Source organism: Pseudorasbora parva, chromosome 25 (genome assembly GCF_024679245.1).
Source record: "Pseudorasbora parva isolate DD20220531a chromosome 25, ASM2467924v1, whole genome shotgun sequence".
NCBI classification, from domain to species: Eukaryota; Metazoa; Chordata; class Actinopteri; order Cypriniformes; family Gobionidae; genus Pseudorasbora; species Pseudorasbora parva.
The window spans coordinates 26,649,074-26,662,537 of NC_090196.1; the positions used below are offsets into that span (position 1 = coordinate 26,649,074).

The window sequence follows — 13,464 nt, forward strand, 5'->3', positions numbered from 1 at the left end:
ACAGTAGTCAAACAACACAAGGTAATGAGTTTTTAGTTTTTAGTTAATTTTGTGTGGACCTGCATAATAGGAATTCTGAATGCACCGAACAATTTCTGACAGTATTGAGACTCACGGCAAATTTTTGGGGTCCGCCATGCTACACAAGCTCCTTTTTTACGACATTCAGCAGCATAAGCTGCCACTGCAGTACAGAAACAATCACAGTCACCCCCGCTGTCACATGCACAGGTGTCCCTTTCACAGGCATCATAGTACGGGCCAGAGTCCACCTACAGGCAGCAAAATCAGTATAACTTTCAGCTATTATGTGCTATGCTAAATTGTAAAATGGTAAGAAATGTATTTTTCAGGTGTGGAACCAACAAAAGCTGACCATTTAATCAAAGTCCAGAAGACCAACAACTTTCAGAATTCACAAAGTTTATAATTTTACATACACGTGAATGGCAGTCTGTAAAGACAGGGCTTGTGATGATGCTGCAATATTTGATAGCCCAGGCACGCCGATGTGGATTTCTTTCGCATGGGTTAATCAAGTTGCTCATTTCTGGGCAGCTGGGATTCACCTTCCAGCTATTCCCAAATGCCACTACATCAGTGACCTCTTCTCCGTCATGCTTTACAAAGTCATTATTCGCATTACCATCAAAGTTTCCACACAGTCCACACACCTTGCCCTGTCACAGACATTAAGTGGATGTTAAGATCAGAGGATGAACGGGAAAGTGTAAAGGGTGATTGTGTGTTTGTGTATGTAGGGGTAATGCTTACCTTAAATTTAGGATGGAGTTGGAGCATCAGACTAGTTTTATTGTCCCAGATTAAGTTCAAAAGACCTTTGACCTCTATGACATTGTATATCCCAGCAGTATGGATTTGATATTGGTATTCAGTGCCATTGCTTTCAGCAACTTTGATCCCATTCTCCTCTGATAAAATCATCTTGTATCTCTACGGGGTTTAAGTAGTCAGTGGAATAAATGTATCAATGAACAGCATAAGTAATTGGATAAAACTCTCTAATTAGGTCATTATGACAACAAGAACAAAATTGAAACGTAGACTTTTCAATGTAAATTTATTTCTACATGTTCAATCTCCAGCAACTGCACAAATTTTATAACTATATTCTACATTTTAAAATGCTATTATAGTCAAGCTGATTTTGAGCTATGAAATGAAAGTCTCACCCCAAAGAAGAGAATGATGGACTTGGAGCAAATGGTGTTGCTGCTGCCGCAGGGAATGTTCTCTGTCACCAGGCGTAAAGAATATGGACTCTGGTCTTTCTTACAGTAATCCTAAGGGAGTTGCACAAATAAAAGAGTTGTGTGTCAGGTCAGAATTTGACTTTTTTCTTCTTAAATTAGGCAAAAACCCAAACTGACAAAATACATACATGGGCTAAGATGTGTTCACAGTCTCCATGGAAAGAATATCTCTTGCCATCAAAAGTCAAGAAATGCCCGTCGCCAAAGATGGTACAGGTGCCATAACACTCTTTATTTGTGCAAGACCACATCCCGTTTGTGCATGTGCTGAAACATAGATAGCAATTCACAGATTAACACTTTAAAGCACCATGGTTACAACCTATATTATTTCCCATATTGGAAAAGACATGATCTCACACGTTGTTATGGTATAACTGTAATTTCTCTCCTACTGCTATCAATTTTGACTTACCAGTTGTTACATTCCTCTTGAATTTGAACTCCAGGTGAATAGGTGACACCATTGTGGACACAGGAGCAGTTCTTCCTCTCCACACACCCACCATTGCCATCAGCTAGAAGGTCATCTGGACACATACACCCTGATACACATCCTGTGCTCACCTACAGCCAAAACAAATCAAGAAGGTCCAACAGTGTCCCCGATTCTTCATAGCTCTGTTTTACAAATACATTTGTGGCAACCAAAACAGAGAGATGTCAGTTAAGCTTTCCCCATCCAAACTCACGCAATTGTTTAGGTCTTGGTTCTGACATGTTCTTTGGCATTCTGTCCCTTTTGTTCCAGGTTCATGATTTGAGCATTTGAAGAAGACCTTTGGAGCCACACATTCTACAAACACAACGGCACATAGATGGGAAACGTCAACATACCATAAATCATACCAGTGATAACTCAAATTAGAATTTGGCTAGTGGCAGAGTTAAGAGCACAATATGTACATTTTGCAGCTATAGGTTGCTTATTCAAAACAAAGGCGTAGCTTGATGAAGCCTTGATTTTTGCGGAATAATGGGAGTTGTTGTCTTCACCTCTACAGCTGTTAGAAAATAAATTGGTGGGACTTGTTCAGAAATCATATTTATGGATGAGCTAATGTGTTAAAGATTTATTAACGTTGCTGTAGTATGAAGCAGGGTAAAGCAGAAGGAGTCTGCTGGAGCGATTACTAATGAGAGACAAGCACGACACACGGGTCGAGAGCAGTGGAGCTTTTATTATACTGCAGGCGAGCGCTTCCGCTTCTTTCCGTTTTATCATATTAGAAACATTTGAGTGTGTTGAAAGTTATTTTACAATGCTACTTTGTGCGACTATTAGACATTTGTTGCACACCTCAGTAAGTTCAAAGCAAAGGGAGATATTTTCTTTTAGGGAAATCACTTTTTAAGGTCTACAACAAACACCTGGTACAGACTACAACAAGCTTTATCACGGGTTAGTGACTTCACTAACCTTACAATTAATATAAACCCTGCACCCGGGAACACGCAACATAGGAGGTGATGCCATGTTGGGCTGCTTTAGAAAAGAGACAGAGTTGTTGTAGTAGAGCAGTTTGTTAGTCTGTTCAAGGTGTTGTATCCATCTTTTCCTATTTATTGCACTGATCCTTTTCGTGCCTAATCGGAGCAGCTAACAGAAGCTCTTGAAACCCCTCCCTCTTCTGGAAAGGGGTGGGAGCAGCAGCTCATTTGCATTTAAAGGGACACAAAAAATTGCACGTTTTTGCTCACCCTCAAAAAGTGACAAAGTTAACATGCTATAAATAATTATCTGTTGGGTATTTTGAGCTAAAACTTCACATACACACTCTGGGCACATTAGACTTCCCATTAGACAAAAATGGGCATTATAGGACCCCTTTAAACAATAAGACTAACTGTGTTGAGATGTATAACAATGATTAGTTTTCTGTCGATGAATGTATCCAAACAGTTGCTCACCTGTCTAATAAAAAACATAATATATTAAAATAAAACTGGAAATCGAGGGTAATGCGGGGATGATGTCATTGATTGGCGACGGATGAACACGGTCAACAAATCAACAAAATATATAACATTGTTCTAGGGTTATTTAAATATCTAGGGACATTTTAATCCAAAAATCGTTTATAATTTGCCTTTAAATTGCAACTTACCTTCTGGACTGGTGCAGTGCAATTTTCCATGTTTACAGGTGCTGTAATATGTAATATAACATTTTACAAAATAGTAATTACTAATGGTCGTCAAGAGATGTCATTAGTATTCTGTCAACAATGAACTAAATGTGAAATGAGGAACTCATATACCATAATACATCATCTATGTAGGACACTCCCAATGGCTCTATGATCATGTCGCCTTTGTAACAAGGACACAGGTCAGCAGGAACACAGCTGCCGGCTTCGTTGAGGTATGTTCCCTCAGAACAGACACAGCCGTCTACAGGTGTGAAGGACCCTTGGCAGGTGTTATTTTCTACACTGAGAGAGCGGCAGGTGCTGCCACAGCTTTTCACGCTGTAGGAGTACTTCATGTTGCCTGAACACTCGGATACTAAGCACAGATAAACATATTTGTATTATGATTCATTGTTTCATTTCATTCCAAATCAACAGAATGTGATTCAAATGAATTATATAGAACTGCACAAACAAAATGTTCTCACCACAGGGTTCTTCATTCATCCAGCCCTGGAGAATGACTCCTTTGGCAGCACATGCGTGGGCATAGTTGGACACGGCCGCACACATACACTTCCTAATATCTGCACACTTGCAGGTGTCATAGACGCACCACTGCAGAAGATGAAACCCAGATGCAATTAAATGTTATCTATACATATACAGTTAATTTCAAAAGAGAAAAGTGTGCAAAAACACTCACTTGGTAGTACATTTCAGGACATATTTCTGAATGACATAGGGAGAAGGTGCCATTTGGGTTTGTGAGACGGGAACACCAGTCTTGCGCAAGTTTCTCTGAATGGAAAGAATAGAGGCTTGACATAGTTCTCAAATATTTGCAACATAAATTATTGCATGCATTAAAATAGTATTGTTATTTCTTAATGTTTGTAATACTGTGTATACCTGTGTCAACACTCAGGCTACAGGGGTTGTCAAATGTGTTTTCAAGATCTGGACAGCTGTATGGGTTTTTCTTCCAAAAGTTGACAAAAGTTATTGGTGTGCCCTCTATGATGCCTGAGTCTGTTTTAAAGTCATCTGTTTGGATGTCATTATAGTTTCCACACAGACCTGAAATAAGCAAAGCGTAGGATTAAAAATAGTTGCCTGTAATTCATCCTCTATGATACATTTTTTTAAATGTTCTTTCTTAAAGGGGTCATAAACATTGTTTTTGTATTAATATACATTTTAACCACTGGTCAGTTTATAATATTTAAGTTTTATAAATGACCAATTTCTTTCCTTTTATACCTTCTGTAACACAATTTTTTTCACAACTCACCACTCAGTTTCCCTTTCTCTTCAGTGCTGGCCACAATATACAACTGCATGACTGGAGCCAACTGGATCTCTAGACGAAGACTCTTCATATCAGCAATAATGAAGGAGGATGAGGGCTGGAAGATGCTCACAGGACCTGGGACAAGGAAATAAGTGGTTAGGATACAAAACACCTATGACTTGGGTTTTTCAGAGAAATGCATTTAATTACGTTTAATTTTATGTGTAACATGCTTATAATAACTCACCTTCAGTAGCAGGAAGCTTAAATGGGCTGTTTCCATTCAGTGTCACAACTCCACTGGAGGAAAAACTAATCTGTTGTTATAAGTAAAACAGCAAAAAGAGAGCAAAATTATGTTTTGTAATTGCATCTTGGAGGTTTTTGCTGATTTTTTTTTTTGTATAAAAGTATGTTGTATGTTCAGTTCACTCTGCTGAAAGCAAGTGTGCCATTCTGAACATTATTAGCTGGAGCTGTTCTCACAGACAAAAGTATTTTGGTTATTTTAGAATATGAAATGAAGCATGCAACAATTATTATAGGAAAAATAAACCTAGCACTTACAGTGGTCCCAGAGATGACAAGTGAAACTGAGTTTAGACATGTGTCTGTTCGAGCCGGATCACACTTTGCCAGATTTCCCACGACAGCAATATCACTGTCATTAGAGTGCTGGAATAAAAAAGGACTGTAAGTACCTCCAAATTATATCTAATGATTCAGTACAAATGATAATGTCCCCACTTTCCTGATTGTTATATAAACCTTGTGAATAAATGTAAATTTAGCCCTAACAGAAATATCTGTGAATCATCTGATATCCTGACAGACCTTAGTGAGGATGTAGTCACAGTTTCCGCTGAAGGTGAAGCTCTTTCCATCATAAGTGGTGACGTGAGACCCTCCCGCAACAGAGCAGATCCCGGGACAATCCAGGTACGTACAGGTCCAGTGTCCCGCGGCACACACACTGGCACAGAATGTAGCAGTGTTAGCATGGGGAAATGTGTAAAGGATTTTAAATGTGAATAAATTATATCATTTAAAATGTTACCATTTTTTACAAGCTTGTTTGAAACTCTCTCCTGGACGATATACTGAGCCATCGTGAACACATGGGCACTGGTTCACAGGAACACAGCCACTCCGACCAATGTCGTCTTCCACGGTGCCTTTACAAAAAGAAGGCATGATACCATTTATATTGGGAAAGAAAGAAAAAAATCCTCTTTTTTTACTCTTGATATTGTGTAAAAATTACCTTCAGGGCAGAAGCAGCCATCCACACAGTGATCGTTACACATTAGACCAGCTTTTGGGTCTGAGCAGGTGTTCTTGCATGGACTTCCACATTCCAGGTATTTCAAGTTTAGAGGACATGACTTTGCTGCTCCACAGAATAAGACAATTAGTATATCACACCATACAGTATCATGACACAAACTGGTATGGTGATAATGGCCTTTTATTCCCACTGTCTCGAGGGAACTTCGAGCTGCGTCGAAACGCCAGGGGACGCCTAGCGTTTCGACGCAGCGACTCGTTCCCTCTCAGGGAACCTTGGTTACATACGTAACCTGAGACGTTCCCTAACTCAAGGGAACTTCGAGCTGCGTCGAAACGCTAGGCGTCCCCTAGCGTTTCGACGCAGCGTCTCGTTCCCTCTCAGGGAACCATGGTTACATACGTAACCTGAGACGATTTCTTTTCTTTTCTATTCATCTTCCAGAAATGATACTCACGACAGAGCTGTTCTGTCCTCCATGTTCCTGGTTTTCCTCCAGCATGTGTGCACTCTCGTGAAATCTCCGTCAGCGTGTTGCAGAGACAGTCGTGATCGGCGTAACATCGGCACAGGTCGTCCACACAGGCTTTTTCAAATGAACTCATGTCCAGCACATTGTAGCAGTCACTAAACCCTGGACTGCTGAGATACTGCTGGCAAACGCTTGTATTCTAAAAAGAAATAAATGATTGAAAGCAATGTTTCAATTGGCAAATGAGGCAAAACAAATATATATAAAAAATATCAGCCCAAAATCTGGTCAAATCATTATAAAATCTTGATTTTTTTTTCTCCTACCTTGTTGCACTGATCCATGGGTGGAAGTATAACGTCCTCGCAGGATTCAGTTGGTGTGGACACCTTCCATGTGGCCGGACCTGAGAGGGATTTAGCTGGTTAACGCCTGGCATTCAATTCAAAATAACATAAAATAAAATAAAATTCTAGATCATTTGATCAAAACATCAGGTTTACCGTTTTCAGAAATATCGTCATTTTTGTTGCCGTTGTAGTTTCCACAGAGTCCACAGGTCTGACCTCTGTACTTCTCTGCAAGTTCAATCTAGGGAACATCATATAATAAGAATGTCAGACAAATGCAGTTTATTTTCTCAGAATGAGTCTGTCATAATGTTTATTTATGGAGAGTACAAACACACTTATTAAAATCAACATTGAACTGTCAGATACGGATGGAAACCTGTTGGTTCATTGTGGCTTACTTAGACTATTAATATTTGCTTTATGATTTGTAGAACTGATATCCTGTTTGATGTTTAATTTTCCTAGTCTTAATAATTGTGTGCAAACAAATATAATGTCTTAAAGGGTGTGTCTAATTTCATCATAGGGTTATGGATTCATCTTGACTCATTCTGAAGAAGAACCTACACTTTGTCAGGTTTGCTTTGTTTTTCTTTACTGCTATCAAAAGATTTAATCAAATCAGTTTTACACTTTTCATTTGAACTCATACTTGGCTCATTAGTATTTACACCACAAGATAATGTTAAATCATACCAATACAGAGTTGTCCTCTTCCCAAAGGACAGTCAATCCATATTTGGAGATCTTAATACTTGTTTGGCTTCCCTCGATTTTAATTCCATTCTGATTGATTGGAACAGACACCCTGTAAGAAAAAGTGTAAAAAAACGTTTTTGTATATAATTGTAGAAATTTTAGGTGCACATTTTTCACCCTTTTCAGTCAGCACTAATATCCAGTGTTGTCTCTTAATTAATATGAGTTTACAAAGCTGCACTTTGCAGCAGTTAGTCATGTAAAACCAAGCAAATATCAACTCACGCTTGATTGTCCATAGTGATGTCGCCATTAGTGATTCTGATGATTGTCCCCTCCAGCTTTATTGTGACTGTACTGAAAGTGATTGAGCCATTTACAGTCTCTCTTTGCATTTGGATGTTAAAATCAGATGATGCGCTGTCACACATCACCGCCAGAACGTAGTTGCACGTGTCTGGCACTTGAAAGAAATGACCATCAAATGTCTTGAAGTGGAAATTTCCCCATGTGCTGCAGATCGTGGACTGATGATCAGGATTTGGCTCGACTGAAGCAAGAGAGAAAGTTTATAAATATAAAACTCTACGGTAAATAGTTTCAGTGAGCAAAAATACACAATTTAGTTTCTAAAGTGTAATAACTGAATAAAGCTGCACAAGCTTAAAATTATGCAGCATGAAATTAAATACCTTTTGTTACCATCACAGTCGTCATGGTGGGAAAAACTAAATATAACAGAGAAAAGGGAAAACTGTTGTCATATTTTATTAACATTAAAACATTTTCCTTCGCATTCAAAGACTGATGCAGTGTCACAGTGTAGCAAATGCCCCATTATAGGGGCAGTTGTTATACGTATATTGGGCACACTTTATTTGGTTACACTTTATTTTAAGGTGACGTAGTTACAATTTAATTACTCAAACAGATTCTAAGTAATATTATTTAACTACATGTACTTACTATAGAGTTATATGGTAATGGATAGTTACTTCATAATTATGCATGATTTACTGTTATTACTATAGTATGTATATGTATCGTGTTACCCAGTTTATTTTATAGGAGGAATTTCCTCCATGGTGTCTTTCACCCCTAGCATGCCCAGGACGGTGCATCCTCTTGGGATGCCCGCCCTGCTCTGTGAGTATGGATCTCTGAACAGATCCAGGGGGTTACTGAAAGTCTCACCCCGCACACAGTGCCCATTCTCTGGGCATGCCGGTCCCAGGTCTACCTGATCCTCACCTCCACCGAGGTGGAAACTAGATTCTCCACCACCTTTTAAAATGATTTTTTTCCCCTCCTCGACAATACCCAGGCAGTCCATTTCTGGAACATCTTTGCTCTCAACTGACCTCGAGAGGGACAAAGGATTTGACTGTGCCCAGGAACGAGGCACCCTCCCTGGGCTGGCCAGGGAGGCTGGGGGGCACTACAGCATAATTATACATTTATATACTAAATAGTAATAATTAACTACATGTACTTACTATAGGGTCAGGATTAGGTTTAGCTGAACGTAATTATGCATAATTTATCGTTATCACTACAGTAACTACATTTAACGTTTAACAAGGACACCGTAAAATAGTGGGTTACAGTTTATTTAAAGGTGTCTTTGTTACACTGTAATGATACATTTATGCACCAAGTACTACATGTACTTACTATAGGGTTAGGATTAGAGTTAGGATTGGTTTAGTTCCATGTAATTATGCATAGTCATTACTATAGTAACTGCATGTAACATACGTAACAAAGACAATGTAAAATAAAGTGTCACCATAAAGTGTTACCAATTTTTACCTACTCAAATATGAGTACACCTCAAAAAGTAATAATATATTTGCTGTATGCATATTTCTAACGTGGTGTTACTGAACTTTGTAAGTGCTAAATAATGTGTGTTTATAGTAAAAGTGGTACATACATCATAATTATTACTTTATTCACAATTATATACATTAGGAAGTCTCAAAATTTCTAATAATACTAACTAATTAAATAATTTAAATTTAAATTAATTTAACTTTCTATTCCTATTCTATTTTAGGTACTTTTGTCCTTGACCTTGCAACCATGGTAAACATCTTGTAAGGTTATGATTTATTAAATTCATATTAAAGTAATAATATATTTTTTATATTAAAATATTACATTTTGTAATTTAGAGAAAAATACATATTAGGTTGTATTTATTACTGCACACTTTTTTAAAAAAAAAATTTTCATTACAAATCTCTTTATATCAATGCAATCAATATGTCTTGTATTATACATACATATCAACATAATTCAATATTTACCTGTAGTTGTTGGTGATAAGGTAAAGTCCATAGGATTGTTCATACTGTCCCCATAATCGACCACGAAGTCTTAAAGCATAGAAAATGATTTTTTGAATGTTCATTTTAAGAATTTTGAGCTTTTCTTACATTTTTGTTCAGTTTTTGTCTGCTTACTTGCTTGTATGGACTGCAGCCCAACCAATAGGATGACCCATCTCAGCATCCACATCTGGGACATCCTCACAGTCCCCATGGAGACAACAATCATCCTCAAAATCTAATGTGAGCTGACTGTCAGCACTTGTCCTTATATAATGGCTATTAGTTTGCTTTGGATGAATGTAGTTTGTGATCAGAGGGTGGACCCATGGCTTGAATTTGGCCTTGGGCTTGGTAGATACTTGAAACAAATAAATATTTAATGTCTTAGTTGGTATTTGAGATTAAACAAACTGCATCTCAATGATGAGAATGACATTCAGTCACACAATGATTAATTTATCGCTTGTTTGAATTGGGCTTAACAAGGATGTGGCTTGACTCATCTCTAATATGAAATATATTTCACTTAGCTATTTCATTTATTTAATTGTCTAAGAACATTTTTCACCGAACATGATTTTACTATTTTCAGTCAAATTTAGTCTTTCTGCTGTTCTAGTAACAGAATACCGGTAACACTTTTCAATAATGAGTCATTTGTTAACATTGGTTAACTACATTAATTAAGCTGAATTAACATTTATTAATCTTAATGTTAATTTCAACATTTACGTTTTTGCATTTAAAATTTGTCCCTTAATAATGAAATAACAAGAGCTAACAATAAGCAGTTGTATTTTTATAGTGCTATCAAAATGATTAATCGCATCCAAAATAAAGTTTGTGTTTACATAATATATTGCGTATAATTATTATGTAAATTTGAATACATACTCATTCATATAAATAAGAAATATATGTCATTTTTATTTATAAAATATTTATATATAATATAAATTATATACATTACATACGCAAGTATTTCTTAAATATATACATATGTGTTCAAATATACTAATTATACACAGTACACACACATATATTATATAAACTCTTAACTTTTATTTTGGATTTCACAGCACAAATTTTTTTATCACTAATGTTAACAAAGATTATTAAACAATGTAACATATTTATTGCTCATTGTTAGTTAACGCAAATTATTGTTAAGTGTTACCAGAATAGCCATCAGAATTAAAAATGCCAATGCCATATGCAATATGATATCTATTTTCTTGCATTTCTTAAAATAAATAATGTTAACAAATGTAAGTAGAGCTGTAAAAAAAAAACATTTTTAGGTATTTAGGCATAGGGCCTAAGCATAATACTTGATTCTGATTGGTCAATCACGCCTTCAAGTGATACACTGTAAAAATAGCTATTTTAAAAAAAGTAAGTGGTCATGCTGCCTTAAAATGTTTAAGTTTAGTCAACTTTGAAATGTGAAGTTGTACAAGTGGCAGCTTGGATATTTGAGTTGACTAAGCTAAAAATTTAAAGGCAGCTTTTTTAAATTTGAAACTTTTTTTGTTTGTTTTTTTACTGAGTACATTATTCACATATAACAACCAGTAAAAGCTAATAACACAGGCTCATCTGGGTAACTGTCACTGAAAGCTTGCTAGGAACAGTTTTTCCTTACAAAAGTTTTATGCTTGGTGAGCTCATAAAATTTTAAACCTCAAATCAATATTTGTGTATTATGTCCTCCGGCATCACAAACTCGCTCTCTTGTTTCACACAATTATAAGATAACAAACAGGTAAGATTTGAATCAATATAGCTTATCCCCATAATTATGTATGTTGTGAAATACAATGTAATAGCCTAGTAGTATGACTGTACCGTACGCATCAAATTTCTATCTAGTTACACTGAAAAAAATTCAGGTCTCCAATTGAACATTTTCCAGTGATTGATCACATCTAAACTTTTCAGTTGGCCAAATTGAATTTCAGTTAATGAAATTGCATCAATTCACAGAAATTCAATTTGGCCAACTGAAAACTTTGTGATCAGTCACTACAAAATGTTCAATGTTTTTTTTTCAGAGTAGCAAATCCTTTTTTTCGCGGAAGCTTTAAATTTAAAGACCTAATAAAACATTTAGACTCAGATCAATATTTCATATCTAATTATTTACTTATTTGGCTAGAAAACGCACCGTAATAAGCGGGGTAATGGACCTATAATGGATAATAGTCAGTTGTTATCGCAGAATAAACCCCTGATGCAAGACCGTCCTGATCAAACGGTCAGGGTTAATTCTGTGATAAAAAATAGCTGGATGTACATTATCCCTTACATAACATTTTAGCATTTAGTTGCGCTGCCATCAAAATAATATCAAGGCATTGTTACAGTAACAAATTAACAAAACAAACAAAATGCCAAACTGTTGCCTAGACAAATGAATTGACTCGGCTTGACTTTGAAGAAGAAGCCCACGCTCACAACGATTTAAGAAATTAAAAAGTAGGCTAATTAAAGAAAAATTAATGCTTTTTGGTTAAAAATTATGCAAAATACATTTTTGAGCAAGCAGGCCTACATAACAAGCCAGTGTTCAAAACTATCTCCTTACCTTAGCCCCATTTGCAACGGTAAACTTGTAATAATGTAATTTGAGCTGGTAGCTACTGGTAGCTTTCCGCGGGAAATTTGAGCATGGCGCCCCTTGTGTCATATTGCATAACGTCATATAAACAAAAAAATGTGTTCTGTATACATAAAGAAGGCATCCCGGCTAGTCTGTATCGCATGTATATTTGAAGCCATTTTCACACAGCAGCTGGAATAATTAAATGTATCATTTTGATTGTGGATTGTAATCCAGAAAAATCCAAACGTAAAGCGTAAAAATTATAATTCAAACAGAAACTTGTGGGCTTCAGCTTTAAGGAAAGATACTTTTTAACCTCTTGGTAGCACTGTGCCCATTTTTCTCAGTTACTTTTGGGGCGTGATTCATATGTACCAATTTTCATCACAATGCAACAAAGCATTGGTAAAATCCAACATTTTTTTCATGGCAAAATTCAATATGGCAGCACTATGGCTTACCCAGAGCACTGTATGATCAAATTAGTCATTTTCTGCTTCATTGCGAACACATTTCCCTGCCATCAGAGCAATTGTTGAAGTGCCACCTTCATGTTTCGTTTAATTAGGGTTGTTTTGATTAACTAATCAGCTAAACTCGATTTGACATTTTAATTTTGACAGTCAAACAATACTTGCATCATAAATCAATACTATGACATGAACCAAAGGCATATATGAACAGTACCTGATTCAATAGCCTTCCACCAGAGTTGTGTACTCAGAGCTTCATCTCGGCCTGTTTGACATGTTTAAGGGTTAGTTCTTTGAAACCTCTTACGACTGAAGATCTTTCTAAATGCAACAGCAAACATATGGGAATGTGTCAAACATATTGAATGTGCAAACATTGTCTTTTCTATTTTCATGGTCAGCTTCATGTCAGAGGCTGCTCGTTTTAAAAATGAATTTGATTCTACCATATTAAAGTAAGTTAATAGCATTATTCAATTATTTCCTTAACAATAGATTAGTTGGTCAGGTATGTGTTGGTATTACATATCAGAAAAAT

At 36.4% G+C, this 13,464-nt stretch overlaps 1 protein-coding gene across 1 annotated transcript in view; it reads right to left on the reverse strand.

The window, feature by feature from the left end:
- muc5.2 (mucin 5.2) overlaps positions 1-10,111 on the reverse strand; it is a 30,694-nt gene extending 20,583 nt beyond the window's left edge. Inside the window, 25 exon segments of the mRNA XM_067436599.1 lie at positions 116-272; positions 441-680; positions 775-954; positions 1,194-1,304; positions 1,403-1,541; positions 1,690-1,841; positions 1,967-2,070; positions 3,383-3,423; positions 3,536-3,782; positions 3,895-4,024; positions 4,113-4,207; positions 4,319-4,486; positions 4,701-4,835; positions 4,948-5,017; positions 5,268-5,375; positions 5,535-5,673; positions 5,758-5,875; positions 5,965-6,090; positions 6,446-6,659; positions 6,787-6,866; positions 6,964-7,051; positions 7,510-7,621; positions 7,798-8,095; positions 9,825-9,893; positions 9,981-10,111. Coding sequence (XP_067292700.1) covers positions 116-272; positions 441-680; positions 775-954; positions 1,194-1,304; positions 1,403-1,541; positions 1,690-1,841; positions 1,967-2,070; positions 3,383-3,423; positions 3,536-3,782; positions 3,895-4,024; positions 4,113-4,207; positions 4,319-4,486; positions 4,701-4,835; positions 4,948-5,017; positions 5,268-5,375; positions 5,535-5,673; positions 5,758-5,875; positions 5,965-6,090; positions 6,446-6,659; positions 6,787-6,866; positions 6,964-7,051; positions 7,510-7,621; positions 7,798-8,095; positions 9,825-9,893; positions 9,981-10,074 — 3,415 coding nt within the window. The 5' untranslated portion in view covers positions 10,075-10,111.
- Between the last annotated feature and the right edge of the window lie 3,353 nt (positions 10,112-13,464).